Raw genomic sequence first — 19,353 nt, 5'->3', positions numbered from 1 at the left:
AGTTCAGGTCAGCCCAGGCTATATAGTGAGACCTTGTCTCAAAAAAAAAAAAGAAGAAAGAAAGAAAGAGAAAGAAAGAAAGAAAGAAAGAAAGAAAGAAAGAAAGAAAGAAAGAAAGAAAGGAAAGAAGGAAAAGATGGCCGTTGGTGCCAGCTGTTTTGAAGTCTGTTGTCCAGAGCTCGTTCACTGGGAGTTAAAGGATCCAAATTGACTTTCAGCAGCACATCCCTGGGTTGCAGGGGTGGGGACCAAGCCATAATAGTTGACTATTTTCCTCCCCTCCAGGTCTCAACTCCTGCTTCTCCTGCCTCCCCGCTGCACCATGGCTCCAGGCCCCTTCTCCTCTGGGCTCTTCTCGCCACCACCTGCTGCTCTCCCTTTTTTGCTGCTGCTCTGGGCAGGGGCATCTCGCGGCCAACCCTGCCCTGGTCGCTGCATCTGCCAGAACGTGGCACCTACGCTGACCATGCTGTGTGCCAAGACCGGCCTGCTCTTCGTGCCGCCCGCCATCGACAGGCGTGTGGTCGAGCTGCGGCTCACCGACAACTTCATTGCCGCTGTGCGTCGTCGAGACTTCGCCAACATGACCAGCCTGGTCCACCTCACCCTGTCTCGCAACACTATTGGTCAGGTGGCACCCGGCGCCTTTGCTGACCTCCGTGCTCTCCGGGCCCTGCACCTCGATAGCAACCGCCTGGCAGAGGTGCGTGGGGACCAGCTCCGGGGCTTGGGTAACCTCCGCCACTTGATCCTCGGCAACAATCAGATCCGGAAGGTGGAGTCGGCAGCTTTTGACGCCTTTCTGTCCACTGTGGAGGACCTGGATCTGTCCTACAACAACCTGGAGGCACTGCCGTGGGAGGCGGTGGGTCAGATGGTCAATCTGAACACCCTCACGCTCGACCACAACCTCATTGATCACATTGCCGAGGGCACCTTCGTGCAGCTGCATAAACTTGTACGCTTAGACATGACCTCTAACCGTCTGCATAAACTGCCCCCCGACGGGCTCTTCCTGAGGTCCCAGGGTGGGGGGCCCAAGCCGCCCACCCCCCTGACCGTCAGCTTTGGTGGCAATCCGCTGCACTGCAACTGCGAGCTGCTCTGGCTACGGCGTCTGACCAGGGAGGATGACTTGGAGACATGCGCCACTCCTGAGCATCTCACTGACCGCTACTTCTGGTCCATCCCGGAGGAGGAATTTCTATGTGAGCCCCCGCTCATCACGCGGCAGGCAGGGGGCAAGGCCCTGGTAGTGGAGGGCCAGGCTGTCAGTCTGCGCTGCCGGGCGGTGGGTGACCCTGAGCCCGTGGTGCACTGGGTGGCACCTGATGGGCGGCTGCTGGGGAACTCCAGCCGGACCCGGGTCCGTGGGGACGGAACGCTGGATGTGACCATCACCACCCTAAGGGACAGCGGTACCTTCACCTGCATAGCCTCCAATGCTGCGGGGGAAGCCACTGCACCGGTGGAGGTTTGCGTGGTACCTCTGCCACTCATGGCGCCCCCGCCGGCTGCTCCGCCGCCTCTCACTGAGCCTGGTTCTTCCGACATCGCCACACCAGGCAGACCTGGTGCCAACGACTCAGCCACTGAACGCCGGCTTGTGGCTGCCGAACTCACGTCCAGCTCTGTGCTCATTCGCTGGCCGGCCCAGAGGCCAGTGCCTGGCATCCGCATGTACCAAGTGCAATACAACAGCTCTGCGGATGACTCTCTAGTCTACAGGTGAGTGCGCTACTGAAGCCCCAGGAACTCCTCTCCAGCCCTAGCATCCTGCCCTCTGTCCCATCTGCTCGTCCATCCCCTTGACCTTGCTTAGATGCGGCTTTGGATAGGCCTGTGGATACCTCCTTCTTTTCTGCTCTGCTGTGTTTTTCTTGAGCTTAGAAGTTTGTGCAACACAACATGAGCCAGTGAAGGGCTGGGCAATGGAGTTATAAAACTGAGTAGGGCCTGGTGCTTCAGGCTTGAGATCCTAGCCTTTGGGAAGCCGAGGCAGGAGGATTGCAAGGACAAGGCTGGCCTGGACAGTTTGGAGACACTCTGTCTCAAAATTTAGAAAGTGGAAAAAAGAGGGCTGGAGGTGGATCCCAGTTATAGTAAGATAGAGCCCCTGCCTATAACCCTCCAGTGAGGAGCTGGGGGCATGGCTCAGTGGTAGTGCCCCTGCCTAGAATTCCCCAGTGAGGAGCTGGAGGTGTGGCTCAGTGGTAGAGCCCCTGCCTAGAATCCCCCAGTGAGGGGCTGGGGGTGTGGCTCAGTGGTGGAGCCCCTGCCTAGGATCCCCCAGTGAGGGGCTGGGGGCGTGGCTCAGTGGTAGAGCCCCTGCCTAGAATCCCCCAGTGAGGGGCTGGGGGGCGTGGCTCTGTGGTAGAGTCCCTGCCTAGAATCCCCCAGTGAGGGGCTGGGGGGCGTGGCTCTGTGGTAGAGTACTTGCTAAGCTGAGGGAGGCACTGAGTTCCATTCCCAGTCCCAAACAACAAATACCCCACAGGGTTCATGGTTAAACGCATCACTTGCACTCCAGAGGCCTCTGTTCATGAATCCCATCAATTAAACATTGTGGCACATAAAACACATGTGTTTATAGTTACATTTCTATTTATGTCAATACTACTATTCCAATTGGATAGATTATAGAAACAAAGCAAAAAAGCATGGGAAAAATAGAAATGTAATGTTCTAGTTTGATTTCTATCACTGTGATAAACACTGTGACCAAGCCATGCCACGCCTTTAATCCCAGCACTTAGGAGGCAGAGGCAGGTAGATGCCTGAGTTTGAGGCCAGCCTGGTCTATGGAGGGAGTTTCAGACCCAGCCAGAGTTACACAGAGAAACTTTGTCCCAAAGCAAGAACAGCAAAACAAAACAAAAAACACTATGACCACCAAAACCAAAACCAAACAAAAAGCCCCACTCTGACCAAAAGCAATTTGGGGAGGAAAGGGTTTATTTTATACCTCTAAGGTCACAGACCATCAATGAAGGAAGTCAGATAAGGAATTCAAGGCAGGAACCAGGATGAAGGGACTGAAACAGAGGCCATGGAATAGTGTTGCTTCCTGGCTTCCTCTCCATGGTGTGTTTTGTCTGCTTTCTTACATAACTCAGGACCACCTGCCCAAGGGTGTCCCCACCCACACTGAGCTGGGCCCTCCCATTCCATGTCAATCATTAGTCAAGCAAATGGACCTACAGACTTCCCTATAGGCCAGTCTGATGGAAGCATTTTCTCAGTTGAGGTTCCCAGATGACCCTAGTTGACAAAAACACTAATCAGTATCTGTAAGTTATTTCCGCCCCGGTCTTAGGGTGAACAGGCCTGCAGTGTAGATAGATAGCCGTCAGCTGCTTTGCCTTGCCTTGTCCAGGCCGGGTTTGTTGCCTGTTTCTCTCTCATCCGTCTCTCCTTTCTCTCCATCCAGCCCTCATTAGGCACTTAGACTTCCCTGTACAGGGCCCTGACTTGGGCGTGGCTGCAGGTTATAGAGAAGAAAAGAGAAGGATAAGATGGAAATACACAGAAAGTCACTTATTTATTATTTATTACTATTTGAAACAGTATTTCTTTGTGTAGCCCTGGCTGTCCTGGAACTCGCTATGTAGACCAGGCTTGCCTGGAACTCACAGAGATCAGCCTGTGTCTGCCTCCTGAGTGCTGGGATTACAGGCGTGCACCACCACTGCCCTGTCCTCAAATGAGAATTTATAAGGAAATAATTACCTACCTCACATCCATCCTTATCTGGGAAATAGTAGGTATTCAATGTGTGTGTTTCCTGGATACAAAGGACTGCTGAGAGGCAGATGGGGCACGTGTCTGTGATCCAGGCACTTGAGGATCTTCAGGCCAAGGTCAGTCCGGTTATGTAGTGGCTTTGAGGTCTGTCTGAGCTATATAGTGAGATTTTATCCCAGCAAACAAAACAAAACAAAACAAAACAAAAAAAAGAGGCAGCTTAGCTGCTTCCAAAGTGACCATTGGTACCCGGGACCTGAGGAGTTCAGTGGTTAGGGGGGCCCTTTGTAAATCAATGCCTGAGTCCTGTGGTCTCCAACCTGGTAGTTTGTCAGTGTGGCTCTCAGCCACAGACCCTGGCATACGGCAGAGATGACCCACAGTGGGCACTTGATAAATGGCTATTGGCTACATAGACACATGTTGTATTTGCCTTCGTTGTGCATTGCAGAGTGGCCTACAATGAGTGCCTAGCCCCACGCTTCACTTCCTTTGGGTTACCAGTGGGTCTAGAACCCCATTCTTGGTCACCCCAACAACTTGAGTGTGCTCAGCCCTTCACAAAAAAGCCAGTCTCCTGGCCTCCATCTCTGCTTGCCAGGGGCCGCTCTTTCCTCTGGGCTCTGCTTTTCTTTTGGTTTTGAGATAGGCTCTTGTCCTGGTAGCCTAGGTTAGCCTTCGACTATGGAGTCCCGGGCTGGCATGGAACTCAGGATGTTCTGAGATTTCAGGGACTATGCCAAGTGTACAATTCTTCCTTTTGCTTCTGATTGTCACACACTGATGACGTGGTTGACTCTGTGTCAGATACCCTCCCTAGATGGATTAGACTGACCTATTCTTACAAGCAGTCAGCAAACCAAGGCAGCAAACAGAAGCCTTCATAAACCATGTCCAAAGCTATGGCACTTTTTATTTCCAACTCTGCTATGTAGCAGTGACCATCTACCGTCATTTATTTCATTTAAAAAATTTTTTTTACTTATGTGTGGGTGCCACTTAATTTTTTTTTTTTTTTTTTTTTTTTTTTTTTTTTTTTTTTTTTAGCAGGGGTGGTGGTGGTGGTTTTAGACAGGGTTTCTCTGTGTAGCTTTGGAGGCTGTCCTGGAACTCGCTCTTTGTAGACCAGGCTGGCCTCGAACTCACAGAGATCCTCCTGTCTCTGCCTCCTGAGTGCTGGGACTAAAGGCCACCACCGCCTGGCATCATTTAACATTGTTAAAATTACATTTATCTGTGTGTGGGGGGGGAGGGCATTCGAGCCGTAGCATGCATACAGTGATCAGAAGACATCTTGTGTAAATCAGTTCTGTCCTCCCACCATGTGAATCTTGGGGATGGAACTCTGGTTGTTAGGTTTGGTGGCAAGCTCCCTTACCCACAGAGCCATCTTGCCAGCCCTTTATTTTTATTCATTCATTTCTTTGTGGTACTGTTGATGGAACACAGGGCCTCATACATGCTAGACAATCACTCTATAATGCTTCTAGCTCCTCACTGGGGGATTCTAGGCAGGGGCTCCACCACAGCCCCTCATTGGGGGATTCTAGGCAGGGGCTCTACCACTGAGCCACACACCCAGCCCCTCACTGGGGGATTCTAGGCAGGGGCTCTACCACTGAGCCACACCCCCAGCCCCTTACTGGGGAATTCTAGGCAGGGGCTCTACCACACCCTCCATTCTCTTTCTTTTCAGACACGGAACCTAGGGCTCTGTGGGAGAGATCATTTGCTCTCAGACGCAGAAAGGAGCAGAGCTATTTTTCATATGCTTGAATGCACACTTATTGAATACCTAGTGTTTGCCAGGCAGGGATGGAGGGGAGATGGATGATGCATTTCTGTCAATCAGATTTGTGATTTTTTTTTTTCCATCTCTATTCACTGCTCCTCTCTGATCCACAGCCACCGTGTGACAGGGTGGGGAAAGTTCCAGACCCAGCATGTAAACACATCTTCATGGCCCCCAGCTGGGCAAGTTCCCAGGACTCTTCTCTCCAGAGGGCCCCTTTCTAGCCTGCATTCTCCATTGCAGACGCTTGTACATAGGACAGCACTGTAGGGGTTAACTTCCTCTCTGCAGCCATGGGCTGAGGTGACATCCAACGAGAAGCCGGCTAGGCTGCTTGCTCTGGCCCAGCAGCCAATGAGAGACTCCTGGGCTCACGCTTTCTTAAGGAGCCAGTGACTGTCCTTGAAAAGGGGGAGCCCCTAGCAACTGGTTATTTGGGGAGAAAAAGCAGGAGAATCCAAGGCTCTAGCAGAGGAAAAGAGAAAGTTAATTTAGAAAGGGGTCAGGGCAGCTGGAGGTGGGTGGCCTAGGAAAAACAAAGAGTCTAATGAGAAACTAAAGAGCATTTTTGAGACCGTGAGGCTTATGCTTGAAGTCTTGGGGTGGAGGGTGGTGCCTGGTGACCTTGGTGGGGGTCTCAGGAGCAGGGCTGGCAGGCCTGTGGAGCTCTGACAGGTAAGCATGGCTGGGGATGAGGCATGGCTTTTTAGAAGGGGTGGGGCTTGTTCTGCATGGTCTTAAGCAGAGGAAGAGGCGGGGCTCATCCCTGGTAAGCCACTAAGGTCCTTGGCAGGAGAGAAGAGTTTGTGAGGTTGGGTGCTGGGCATGCCAGTCAGGGTGCACTCCATACTCCTGAGTTCCCTGATGGTGGAAGTAGCCAAAACAGACTGTTTCAAAATATGCTCATGAAAAGAGAACACATTCTGGGAGGGAATGTCCCTAAGATGGACGGTAGGGGAACATAGAGGATCAGCTGGTGAGATGGCTTAGTGGGTCAAGGGACTTTTCTACCAAGACTAATGGCCCGAGTTCAATTCCTAGGGCACACATGGTGGTAGGAGAGAACAGACTCCTGCAAGCTGTCCTCTGACCTCCTCCTTACACACACACACACACACACAGCAGTAAAGGTAAGTTAGAAGAAGTCAGGTCTGTTAAGGATAGTATTGCTGTAGACTAAACATATTTTTAAAAAGAGAGATGTAGAAGGCAGCAGGTAGCCTTGGAATAGGAGCCCACAAGAGCTGCTAGGAACACTTGGCGGGATGTTAGCTCATAGTGAGATCCTTAACCTTAGATAATTCAGGTTTTAGAAATATCACCTCATTCGTTCTCATGCTATCTCTAGGATGTGGGGATTCTTACTGTCACTATTAGAGGGAAATGATGCACAGAGAAGTTAAGAAACTTGTGTGCGGTCACAGAGGGCAGAGAAGAGATCCTATCCCAGAGTTGTGGCTCCCGGGTGTTTAACTGAAGGGTTTTGCTGTACTATGTACCTGCCTCATTTGAGAAAAATGAAACCAGTGCTTGTCTACATTTTAGTCGACTGTAGATGAGATTTGGGGAGTGTGGGTCAGTGAATTGATCTTTGGAATTCTGGTGCTGCGATGGTCAGCATACATCCATATAACAGTTGGTTGCCTCTAGAGGGGGCTGTCTCCCGGTCCCTCAAAGGGAAATGGCTTGTAAGCCAGAGTGCAATTAGAAGGGGAGCAAGTGAGAAGCTGAGGTGCTTGGGAAACTGAGCCAGGAGCTAGAGATTTTACCCAAAGGTGGGGCATGCCCTGCAGCGTGCCTCCTCTGTCAAAGGCAAGAATTCGTGCATGCCAAGTGGGATTATGGCTGGCAACGTAGCTCAACCGGTAGAGTGCTTGAAGAAGGACCTGGGTGTAGTCCTCCCACCACAGAAACAAAAGCAAACAAACCAGTAGGACATGGTGGCGCACGCACGTCTGCAAGCCTGAAATCCCAGCGTTCAGGAGGTGGAGGCAGGATGAAAACCAGGGGCTGGAAGTTAGCCATTGCCCTTGCGGGGATAAAACAATTGTTGACTTCGGTATCCATCTAAAATAAGGAAGAACTTGTAGGTTAGGGGGAGTGGCCATAGCACTGAGCTCCTTAAATGGTAGATAATACGCAGGTGACAATTGTCCAAGGTATGAGTAGAGACAGTCCCAGGAGGTGATGACAAGGTAAGTAAGTAGGTCTGGAGGCGGGGCGTGTAGATGAGGGAGCATGGTCTTGAGCCTCGAGCCAGAAAGGCTGCTGACAAATCTATTAATTGACGAGGGCCTTGAATGGCTGCTGAAGGCACCAGTAGCATGGCGAAGGGGTGTGGTTAAGAGCGGGGCTAACTCCGTCCTGGTCCCATTCCTTTCCGCAGGATGATCCCTTCCACCAGCCAGACTTTCCTGGTGAACGATCTGGCTGCTGGCCGCGCCTATGACTTGTGTGTGCTGGCAGTCTACGACGACGGGGCCACCGCTCTGCCGGCCACCAGAGTGGTGGGCTGTGTGCAGTTCACCACGGCGGGGGATCCCGCGCCATGTCGCCCGCTGAGGGCCCACTTCTTGGGCGGCACCATGATCATCGCCATCGGGGGCGTCATCGTAGCCTCGGTCCTGGTGTTCATCGTGCTGCTCATGATTCGCTACAAGGTGTACGGCGATGGGGACAGCCGCCGCATCAAGGGCACGTCCAGGTCGCCCCCTCGGGTCAGCCACGTGTGCTCCCAGACCAACGGTGCGGGCGCGGGCGCAGGCGCGCAGCAGGCCTCCGCCCCCGCAGCTCCTGACCGCTACGAGGCGCTGCGGGAGGTGGCCGTCCCTGCAGCCATCGAGGCAAAGGTGGCCGAGGCCGAGGCGACTTCCGCTGAGCTGGAGGTGGTGCTTGGACGCTCTCTGGGTGGCTCCGCCACCTCGCTGTGCTTGCTGCCCTCGGAGGAAACTTCTGGGGAGGAATCTAGGGCCGTGACCGGTCCTCGAAGGAGCCGTTCGGGGGCCTTAGCGCCTCCAACTTCTGCGCCCCCGACGCTAGCTCTGGTTCCCGGGGGCGCCTCGGCCCGGCCGAGGCCACAACAACGCTATTCCTTTGACGGGGACTACGGAGCGCTCTTCCAGAGTCACAGTTACCCGCGCCGCGCCCGGCGGACAAAGCGCCACCGGTCCACGCCACACCTGGACGGGGCCGGAGGGGGCGCGGCCGGGGAAGATGGAGACCTGGGGCTGGGCGCCGCCAGGGCGCGCCTGGCCTTCACCAGCACCGAATGGATGCTGGAGAGTACCGTGTGAGCGGCGGGCGCGCGGGCACCGCGACGCCCAAGCCCGGCCGGATGCAGGGAAGGCTGGAGAGAAGGGATGCGCGAGGGGCGGGGCCAGCCGCAGTCCGGGGCCGAGCCCCACGACTCCACCCTCCGCCCCGCCCGCCCCGCCCCGCCCCGCCCAGCCCCGCGCGCTCGCGGACCTTGCCGGAGCCGGTGCCTTACACAGCGAAGCGCGGGGAGGGGCGGGGCCCCCCCACACTGCAGCACTGAGACACGAGTCCCCTCCCCAACCCGGGACCCTGGGGCAGGGCCGAGGGGCCCATTCCTTGTATCTGGCTGGACTAGATCTCTTTCTGCCCCGCGGCGGCCTCCAAAGCCTCCAGTCCCCTCAACCCCAGCCCCCTCCCTGGTCCCACCTAGTCTGGTTTGGAGGGAGGGGCTCCTCCTTTCTCCTCTCTGTGTCCGCGTCTTTCCTGCCCACTGTGGTCTGTCTTCCGTTTTTTCCTTACTCGTCTCCCTCTTCTCTGTCCCATGGTCTTCTTTTCTCCTTTATTATCCCCCCCCCCTTTTTTTTTTGTCCTGTGTCTTTGTCCCTCCCGACTCCCTCTCCTCACCATCACCGGGCAGGTCCCACTGAAGGACCAGATTCTTCCCTCTGCCTCGTCCCCACAATGAATCCCCACACAGACAAAATCCAAAAACCAAATCCCTCTCTATCGGAGCCGGGACCCTCCGCCGCAGCAGAATTAAACTTTTTTCTGTGTCTGAGGCGGCTCTGCTGACCAGTGTGTGTGTGTGTGTGTGTGTGTGTGTGTGTGTGTGTGTGTGTGTGACAGTGAGGACTGAGAAACTGGCAGGCAGAGGTGGGAAGTAGCAAAACCAAGAATGACTGACGGGTGTGGGTAACCCTTAAATCATCCAATCCTCACAATAACCCTAGGGTTCAGGTACTGTTAGCTCACTCTACAGGGGAGGACACTGAAGCCAGCAGGCTTAGATGACATGTCCCGGCATAACCAGAAGGGCTGAAAATGGGGATTCGTTTAGTTAATGGTAATTTTCAGCTGGGCATGGTAGCCCTCACCTTTAATCCCAGAATTTGGGAGGCAGAGGTTGGCGGATCTCTGTAATCTTGAGGCCAGCCTGGTCTACAGAGTGAGTTCCAGACCAGCCAGGGCTACATAGTAAGACTGTCTCAAAACAATGAAAAAGTAATTCCACATAGTATTTACTTATTTGGTGTGTGTGTGTGTGTGTGTGTGTGTGTGTGTGTGTGTGGTGTGTACATGTGTGTGCTGTTGCACTCATCCATATGTGTGTGGGGGGGAGGGTCAGAGGTACATTTTAGCTGTCTTCCCTTGTCATTCCCCACCTTATTTTTTGAGGCAGTCTCACAGGAGTTCATCAATTTGGCTAGACTGGCTGTCCATTGAACTCCAGGGTTCTCCAATATCCATTTCTGCCTCCAGCACTGGATTTATGAATGTTATTTATGTGAGTGTTGGGGTCTTAGCTCAGATCCCCATGTTTGCATGACAAACACTTTTACCCACCGAGACATCTCAGGCACATATACACACACCTATAAATACATGGATACATGAGTGTGTGTGTATGTTTATGTGTGTGTAGTTGTTTTTGACAGGATCTCTCTATGGAGCACTGGGCTAGCCTTCCAACTTTCTGTGATTTTTCTGCCTCTATCAAATGCTGGGATTGTGGGTTTGCACTACCATGCCCAGTCTCAGACTGGCTTCAAACTTGTGGCAGTCCTGTCTCTTCCTCCAGAGTGCAGAGATTATATGCATGTAACACCACAAACAGCACCTTTTTTTTTTTTTTTTTTTTTTTTTTTTTGAGACAGGATCTTGATATAGGTAGCTAAGGCTGGCCTTGAACTTTCAACCATCCTCCCTTAGCCTCTGGAGTGCCAGTTTTATGGGTATGTGTTCTGGGAAAATAGACTTAACAGCATGGGTAGAAATTGGGCATGTCGGAGAACGCCTGTAATCCCGGATGGTAGAAGCAGGAGAGTCAGAACCTCAAGACTGGGCTGGCAAGTTGGCTCAATGAGTAGACACTTGCCATGGAGCCTGAAAACCGGAACTTGGTCCCTGGGACCCATGAGCCATAGCACATGTGCACTCCAACAAAACTAATGAATAAATGCAATAAAAGATGTCTTTAAAGTTCAAGGCTATGGGCTGGAGAGATGGCTCAGTGGTTAAGAGCACTGGCTGCTGTTATGGAGGACCCAGGTTTGACTCCCAATACTCACATTGGCAGCTCCCCACCCAGTTCCAGGGGATCCCATGTCCTCTTCTGGCTTCTGTGGGCATGTGTGTGGTGCAGAGGCATGCACACTTAAATAATTTATTTTTAAGAGTAAAAATTTGAGCCGGGCAGTGGTAGTGCATGCCTTTAATCCCAGCACTTGGGAGGCAGAGGCAGGCGGATCTCTGTGAGTTCGAGGCCAGCCTGGTCTACAGAGTGAGTTCCAGGACAGCCTCCAAAGCTACAGAGAAACCCTGTCTCGGAAAACAAACAAACAAAAAGAGTAAAAAGTAAGACTATCATCTTCTACATGCAGCGTTTTGAGACTGGCATGGGCTACATGAGATCCTGTTTTTTGGTGTTGTTGTTGTTGTTTTGGTTTGGCCAACAAAATAAGTAAAAAATAAAAAGGCAGATGGATTTGGGCAAGATGACACAACTGGATTCCCAGCTACTCAGGGGGCTAGAGCAGGATGATTGCTTGAGCCCAGGAGTTTAAGGCCAGCCTGAGCAGCATAGTCAGACACTGCCTCAAACCTGCAAACATCAATAATAGTAAAAGGCAACTTCTGACCCATCCTCAACTTTAAGCCCTTTCAACTGGACAGTTTCTGCCCCTCCTGGCTGCCCGCCCACATTGTGTAGGATTGACAGATATCCATGGTCCTATTTTATAGACAGAGGTCAGACCCCAGAGGGAAGGGAAGTCTCTTGTCAGAGGGCTCTACCCTGGCTTGCTTCCCATGAAGAAGATTGGAATTGGCAGTTTGCCTCTGGATCTGTGTCTGGAGGCTGGGGAATGGCTTCAATGACCCTAGCTGAGCTTGGGTCTCCAAAGGCAGCTTACCTGTGTGAGCATGATGGATGGTGAGTGGAGCCAGGATGCTGGAAGCAGTGGAGGGTGGTGGGGGAGGGGCTCTCTAAGGACTGAGGACTTTCCTGGGGAGGCAAAGGTGTTAGGGTGGTGGGGCTCTGGGCACCTCAGTCCTTGCAGATACTTGGCCATGAAAACTCCTTCCTAATCCCGGGGAAAAAGGAAGGCTTCAAGTCAGCCAGGGGCCCCCTGAGGCCTGGGGAGGAGGAGAGCAAGACAGAAATAGAAACAGAGCCAGAGGGAGGAAGCTGGTCTGAGCAGAGAGGGTGGGAGGCAGCAAGGACAGCAGCTTTGGAGAATTCCAGGCCAGGTGGATCCCTCACCCACTGGCCCAATATACATGTTACTCGCAATGATACCTAGGTGCAAAGTGCTCCCACCAGCTGGACCCTGTGCTCACACATCTTGCCTAATGTGTGAATGAGTAGAGCATAGAACCCAGGGCACTACACATCACACTCATGAAAGGTCATTACCTCCGAAAGAAGCAGGTTTACAATATGTAACTCTGGTTGCCCTGCAACTCATTGATGGATAAGCTTTACTGAGCATCGACCATATGCCTGCTCCAGTGTAGCAGCTTTAGCAATGACTAAAATAGACCAACTGCTAGGCATGGTGGCACATGCTGCAATCCAGCACTTGGGAGACAGAGGCACAAGGGTCTCAAATTCCAGGCCACCTGATGATACAGTAAGAAATGCCACAAGCCGGGTGGTGGTGGCGCACACCTTTAATCCCAGCAATCTGGAGGCAGAGACAGGAAGATCTCTGGGAGTTTGAGAGCATTCTAACACAGCCAGGGCTGTTACCCAGAGAAACCCTGTCTCGAAACACAAATAAACAAATATACAAACAAATAAACAAGTGGCTGGGCAGAAAGAAATGGTCCTGGTGGAACATGTCTATAATCCCAGCACTGGGGAGGCTGAGGCAGGAGGATCAGAAGTTTGTCATTCTTTGCTACATAGTAGTAAGTTTGAGGCCAGCCTGGGCTAATTTTTTTCCTCCCCAATATAAAACAGAAAAGACTTTTTCATTGGTTCTCTTCCTTCCTGCTTAATTTATTGGTATGAGGATAAGAGACTTGCAGTTTCTGTTGCCATTTTGTGACCATACAGCACTAAGCATAGGATTTAAAATGATCATCCAGAGGAAGGTAGAAGAAAACCCATGGAAAACAGGTCTATGACAAACCCCTAGACTCCACATGTATCCAGGTGACATAATTGAGTGTATGCACTGGGAATTGAACTTGGATCCTCCGGAAGAGCAGCTGGTGCTCCTAAATATTAAGCTTTCTCTCCAGCTCCACAGTAGAATGTTTGAAATATTTAAAACATATTAGCTGGCTTTTTCTTGCCATTCCCCCACCCCACCCCCAGTGTCTTTCTATGTAACCCTGGCTGACCTAGAGTTTCCTACATAGACCAGATTAGACTTGAACTCACAGAAATCCACCTGCCTCTGCCTCGAAAAACACTGGGATTAAACCATGCCAGGTGTTTAGACAAGATCTTATGTAGCCAAGGATGGCCTTAAATTCATGATCCTTCTGTCTCTACCTCCAAACTGCTGGGGTTATAGGCATGAGCCACTGTACTTGTTTTTTCTTTCTTTCTTTTTTTAAAGATTACTTATTTATTTATTTAATTTATTTATTTATTATGTATACAACATTCTGCTTCCATGTCTACCTGCACACCAGAAGAGGGCACCAGATCTCATTACAGATGGTTGTGAGCCACCATGTGGTTGCTGGGAATTGAACTCAAGACCTCTGGAAGAGAAGCCAGTGCTCTTAACCTCTGAGCCATCTCTCCAGCCCATGTGTTTTCTTTCTTAAGCTACATTCATTCATTCATCCATCCATCCATTGTGTATGCATGTGGTGCCTGTGGAAAGCAAAGGACAATTTGCATTATTATTTCTTTCCTTTCCACCTTGTGGGTTCCTGGGATTGAATTTAGGCCGTCAAGCTTAGTGACAAATGCCTTTACCCGCTGAACCATCTCACCAGCTCTTTATCACCTATCTCTCTCTCTCTCTAATCTATCTGTCATCCATCTACATATCTATATCTACCTCTCTATCTCCATCTACCTACCTACCTATCTATCTATCTATCTATCTATCATCTACCTATCCATCTACCCATCCATCCATCATCCATCCATCATCTACCCATCCATCCATCATCCATCCATCATCCATCATCTTCCCATCCATCCACCCATCCATCCATCATCTATCCATCCATCTATCTTTATATCAATTTTTATTTTATTTATTTATTTATTTATTTATTTATTTATTTATTTATTTTTTGCTTTTGAAACAGGGTCTTTCAGCACAACCTTGGCTGTCCTGGAACTTACTATGTAGACCAGGCTGGCCTGGAACTCACAGAGGCCAGAGATGTTGGATCCCTTGGAGATTCAGTTCCGGGCAGCTGTGAGCTGCCTGTTATGGGTCCTGGAACTGAACTTGGGTCCTCTGCAAGAACAGCAAGGGCTTTTAACAGCTAAGTTATCGGTCCAGCCCCTCAGCTCCCCACTTCACCATACCCCACAGTTCCACAGGATCTTGGAGGAAATTGTGATTTTATCAACTAGCTCCAGAGCATATCCTCTCTCTCTCTCTCTCTCTCTCTCTCTCTCTCTCTCTCTCTCTCTCTCTCTCCCTCCCTCCCTCCCCGAGTTCCACGGTGTAGTCCTGTCTGACTTCCAACTTATATATTTCCATATTTTGATGACAGAAGCAATACACTCTTGGGGCTGGAGAGATGGCTGGCTCAGGTGGTAACGTGCTAGTCTCACACGTATGAGGACCTGCGTTCGATTCTCCAGAACCCATTGTGTTGTGGAGTGGGGGGAAGTCAGTCCAGTCCCAGCCAGTGAGGCAAAATTAGTAGGAGGATCTCTGGGACTCACTGTACAGCGAGCATAGCCTAACTGACAAACCACAGGAGAATAACTAAAAAAATAAAAGTAAAACTAAACCAGGTGGTCAGGTATTGAGGGATGACAGCTGAGGTCCTTTGTCCTCCAGGTGCACGCACACACACCCCTACACGGCACACGAACACACACACACCTACATGCTCATGAACACACACACACACACACACACACACACACACACACACACACACACACACCCCTATAAGCAATGCACGATAGGAGGCCTACCAAATAGCAGTCTTGTGAGACAAACAGGAAGTTGTAAACTCTGTGTCAGGAGAATGTTGCCCTGCCCACCTCACCTTCTCTCTGCCGTCGGTCTAACTGCATTCATCTTCCCAGGCACAGACTGTCCAGAATAGAGGTTTCTCTCCAGCCTCACTCATGAATCTTTTTTGTTTGTTTTTTGTTTTGTTTTGTTCCAAGACAGGGTTTCTCTGTGGCTTTGGAGCCTATCCTGGCACTTGCTCTGGAGACCAGGGTGGCCTCGAACTCACAGAGATCCGCCTACCTCTGCCTCCCGAGTGCTGGGATTAAAGGCATGTGCCACCATCGCCCGGCTTCCACCTTATTTTTTGAGACAAGGTCTATAACTAAATCTGAAGCTTAGCAACTGCTAGACTGAGTGGCCAGCTAGCCCCAGGGATCTTTGTCCTGTGTCCACTTCCAAAGCTCTGTGTTTTTTTTGCTGGGGATTGGAGCTAAAGTTCTCACCCTTGTACAACCTCTGCAGCCCCACATTGGGTTTCCTGATTCTTTATTATAGGAGACAGCATTCTGAATGAGAGAGACCCCCCCATCTGTCCCAGAGACATTTAAAAGAGAAATACATTGCCCTTACAGACTAGAGAGGGGCTTATTTTTTTGTTTGTTGGTTGGTTTTTGTTTTTGGGTTTTTCGAGACAGGGTTTCTCTGTGGCTTTGGAGCCTGTCCTGGAATTAGCTCTTGTAAACCAGGCTGGCTTCGAACTCACAGAGATCCGCCTGCCTCTGCCTCCCGAGTGCTGGGATCAAAGGTATGTGCCGCCACCGTCTGGCTTAGAGAGGGATTTATAAGCGTGTTTGTAAACATGGTGAATGTGGACAGCCACACAATGGCACATCTTTGGTTAGCTGTTGATTCAGAGAGGTGGTCCGTTGGATACACATCCCAGAAGACACATAAACATACTCAAGCATCGCACACTGTTTATTTGCATATATATTGTTTAAAAACAGGAAAATACACCCAACCTGTGTTTCAATAAATCTTTCCGCCAAAAGCCGTCTGAGCCCCACCGCCACGTGTGAGCTTTATGCCATCGGCCAGCCCGAGTTAGGCCCAAATGAATACACAGAAACTTGTATTAGGTACAAGGATGCTTGGCCAATGACTAGGATTCTCATCTGTTAGCTCAGTCTTAATTATCATACATCTATATATTTTATAAGACTTATCTTATCCGACACCTTATTGGCGTCCCTCCTTGCCGGTGGATCACATTGTGCCACTGGAACAGGAGTGGAGGGGAAAAGAGAGACGCTTCCTGTTTCTCCTTCTTTCAATATGAGTCTCCTTGCTATATCACTTCCTGCCTGGATCATCACTTATCTACTACATTTCCCAGAATCCTCTTTGACTCCTAGTCCTAACTTGCTGTCTCATTGGCCAAACAGTATTTTATTCAATAATCAATAAGATAAACATGCACAGTACAGTCTCCATCAAACCTGGGCTGCAGCTTCATAAATAAAGGGTGAGAGGAAATAAGTTAAGGTAGGGGAGGGGCCAAGTATAGAGTTCAGAGTCTTGGGTGCGCTGTGCCAGGCCATTAAACTCAGGCACACTGGTCTTCTCTGGCCACACACCTCAGGTCCTGGATGAGCAGGCGAAGGAGGTTGGAAGTGACAGAGATTTCCAGGCAGCCCGGGGTCTCCTGAAAGGACAGAGCTGGCTCAGGGGTTGCTGGGGCTCAGGGCTCCCAGGCTCTGCAGACCCCGGGTCTCCTCCCCAGACTCACCTTCTCCTGGGCCTCCCGGAGCCGGTGCAGCCAGCGGGAGAGGCGGTGGCTTGGGGGCCTGGGCTCTGCTGCAGGCTCAGGCTGAATCTGTGGACAGAGGAGGGGGCTGTGAGCCTACTGCTGCCACAGGGGAAGCCCCAGTGGCTGGAGGCACAGTGTGGAGGAGCCAGCGACCCAGGACTCACACAGGCCTGCAGCTGAGAGTGGATGTGTCTCAGGGTGTGAAGAGGCTGCTCCAGGATGCGGTACAAGGCAGAGTCAGTCACGTTCTCCAGGACCTGCAGTGTCAGGTGCAGCTCAGCCTGCAAGGCTTTGAGGCGCTCCTGGACCTGAGAAGAGGCGGGAAATAACAGGAAAAGAGGAGAAAACGGCAAGAGGGCTGAGGTAATGGCTGGGGGTGTGGCTCAGAGTGCTTGACCAGAATCTTCCACTGATGGGCTCGGAGTGTGGCTCAATGGTAGAGCAGCTGCCTAGAATATTCCAGTGAGGGGCTGGGGGTGTGGCTCAGTGGTAGAGCCCCTGCCTAGAATCCCCCAGTGAGGGGCTGGGGGCGTGGCTCAGTGGTAGAGCCCCTGCCTAGAATCCCCCAGTGAGGGGCTGGGGGCGTGGCTCAGTGGTAGAGCCCCTGCCTAGAATCCCCCAGTGAGGGGCTGGGGGCGTGGCTCAGTGGTAGAGCCCCTGCCTAGAATCCCCCAGTGAGGGGCTGGGGTGTGGCTCAGTGGTAGAGCCCCTGCCTAGAATCCCCCAGTGAGGGGCTGGGGGCGTGGCTCAGTGGTACAGCTCTTACCTAGCCTTTGTGTGAGACCTGAATTGAGTCTCTATACCACATATATAACCTGCCACAAATCCCAAAAAGCACAGGTTAAGTTGGGTTGTATAGGGAATACAATGCAGGGGGGCGGGGTTGCAAGACACTGGGCGGGGACAGGTGATGGGCAGACAAGAGGGATCCAGAGATCAGGAGTGCTTGATGGGGAATACAGATGGGGAAGATGGAGGTGAGGGGAAAAGGAAGGGAGGAGGAGGAGACAGGTGAGGAGACAAACAAGATGGCGCCAAGCAAGCAGAGACGCTGGGCTCACAGAGGTTTGATAGAGCAGGGGAGAAGAGAACAGGATAGGGAGGCAGAGGGGATGGAGGTGGCTTCGTGGAAAGATGGGGGGATGGAGGGGATCGTTTTAAGAGACAAGAGATGGAGGGGAGAGGCCGTGCGCCCAGAAATGGGGTAAGAGAGGTGTGCTGACACGGGGAGCAGGCATGGGTGGCAGATAGGCTGGGCAGAAAGGTGAGCCGGGTGTGGCGCCCTGTGTTTATGATCCTAGCATAGTCAGGAGACTGAGCCTGAGGGCCTCTGGGACCTCAAGACTGAAGCCAGCCTGGGCTACATAGTGAGACTCAAAAAAGAGACCAAGCTGAAGGAGCTAGGGAAGTATGGGAGAGGCAGAAGCACTTGAAGGACACAGGGTTTGGGGACAGGCAAAGGTAGCCACTTTAGGAGGGAAGTGGCCGGGCAAGGGGGTAATCCTCACCTGGCTTCCAACTTACCTGCAGCCGGACCAGTTTCCACCTACGGGGAAAGAGCTTGGGGCTGCACCGGACATCCTTCTGTAGCCGTGATTCTTCCTGAAGAGAAAGACACGGGTTAGCCCACACAGGAGAGATGGGACCTAGTTCACAGCAGCAAGAGTAAAACGTGGCCTAGCTGGAGGATTTGAATTGAATTCATATCAGAAAGGATAGACTGGTCCTAGCTGGAAGACTCAAGCCTAGCCTGTAGTAGAAGGTTAGAGGTTAGCCCACAGGGGTAGGTACCATCTTCATCCCACTAGGAAAGATGTAGGGTAGCCCATTATGGTAACAGTAACACACCAAAGCATCATTGGCATTCCTGAAGTTTTCTCTCGTCTGTGGTGATATAGATTGGAAAATGCTGATGTTACAGCCTTCTCTGGCTGGGGTGGGCTTGGAAGGAGGGACAGGATAAGCTGTGGTCAAGCCCAGCATCACGGTCGCCAGACCCAGTAGCAATAGTGTAGCCATGGTCAAGTCCTAAGTGTCTCCTGAGCTGCATGGCTCTGCTTTTAAAGCCGGGCTTACACGTACTATCCTTGATAAAAAAGATGGAGGGAACCGAAAATGTACCCAGCAGAGGAAAATTCAGTCAGTGGAGCCAATTCCTGAGCCACGTAGGTGAGTAGGTGTGGGTGCGGCTCTGCTTTCTAAGCCAGGCTTACACAAACTATCCCCGTTGATGTGTCCAAAGTGATGGAAAGATGAAGGAAAACTAAAATTTGCAGAGGCAAATTCAGTCGGTGGAGCCAATTCCTGAACCAGGTACTTGAGCAGGTGTGGGTGTGGCCAGGCGTGTGATGCTGTTTCAGGAAGGAAAGAGAAACAGAATCCAGTTGGGACATCTGCAAAACCATCTCTTTCAGGACACC

At 51.5% G+C, this 19,353-nt stretch overlaps 2 protein-coding genes across 2 annotated transcripts; one reads left to right on the top strand and one right to left on the bottom strand.

The window, feature by feature from the left end:
• Nucleotides 1–322: 322 nt before the first annotated feature.
• Nucleotides 323–8,829, top strand: Lrfn1 (leucine rich repeat and fibronectin type III domain containing 1). The gene is made up of 2 exons (XM_035449563.1): nt 323–1,728; nt 7,923–8,829. Exons 1-2 carry the CDS (start codon nt 323–325, stop codon nt 8,827–8,829), a joined length of 2,313 nt encoding a protein of 770 aa, XP_035305454.1.
• A 7,892-nt stretch (nt 8,830–16,721) lies between these two features.
• Nucleotides 16,722–18,952, bottom strand: Ifnl1 (interferon lambda 1). The gene is made up of 5 exons (XM_027430608.2): nt 18,782–18,952; nt 18,458–18,535; nt 17,098–17,241; nt 16,913–16,999; nt 16,722–16,828 (listed from the first exon to the last, which is right to left on the bottom strand). The coding sequence occupies exons 1-5, from the start codon at nt 18,950–18,952 to the stop codon at nt 16,730–16,732; spliced, it is 579 nt and encodes a 192-aa protein (XP_027286409.1). The 3' UTR covers nt 16,722–16,729.
• Nucleotides 18,953–19,353: the final 401 nt, after the last annotated feature.

The sequence above is a fragment of the Cricetulus griseus genome, chromosome 9 (genome assembly GCF_003668045.3).
Source record: "Cricetulus griseus strain 17A/GY chromosome 9, alternate assembly CriGri-PICRH-1.0, whole genome shotgun sequence".
Taxonomy (NCBI): domain Eukaryota; kingdom Metazoa; phylum Chordata; class Mammalia; order Rodentia; family Cricetidae; genus Cricetulus; species Cricetulus griseus.
Note: the sequence above shows the minus strand (reverse complement) of the source record. Positions and strands in the feature narration are given on the sequence as shown.

Bases quoted from the DNA above. Each gene is read 5' to 3' on its own strand.
- Lrfn1 (XM_035449563.1), top strand. From the start codon at position 323: ATGGCTCCAGGCCCCTTCTCCTCTGGGCTCTTCTCGCCACCACCTGCT. The intron at 1,729-7,922 runs GTGAGTGCGCTA...TCCTTTCCGCAG, and splicing joins GATGACTCTCTAGTCTACAG to GATGATCCCTTCCACCAGCC.
- Ifnl1 (XM_027430608.2), bottom strand. From the start codon at position 18,952: ATGGCTACACTATTGCTACTGGGTCTGGCGACCGTGATGCTGGGCTTG. The intron at 18,536-18,781 runs GTGTGTTACTGT...CTTTCTCTTCAG, and splicing joins GGAATGCCAATGATGCTTTG to GAAGAATCACGGCTACAGAA. The intron at 16,829-16,912 runs GTGAGTCTGGGG...CTGTCCTTTCAG, and splicing joins TCCGGGAGGCCCAGGAGAAG to GAGACCCCGGGCTGCCTGGA.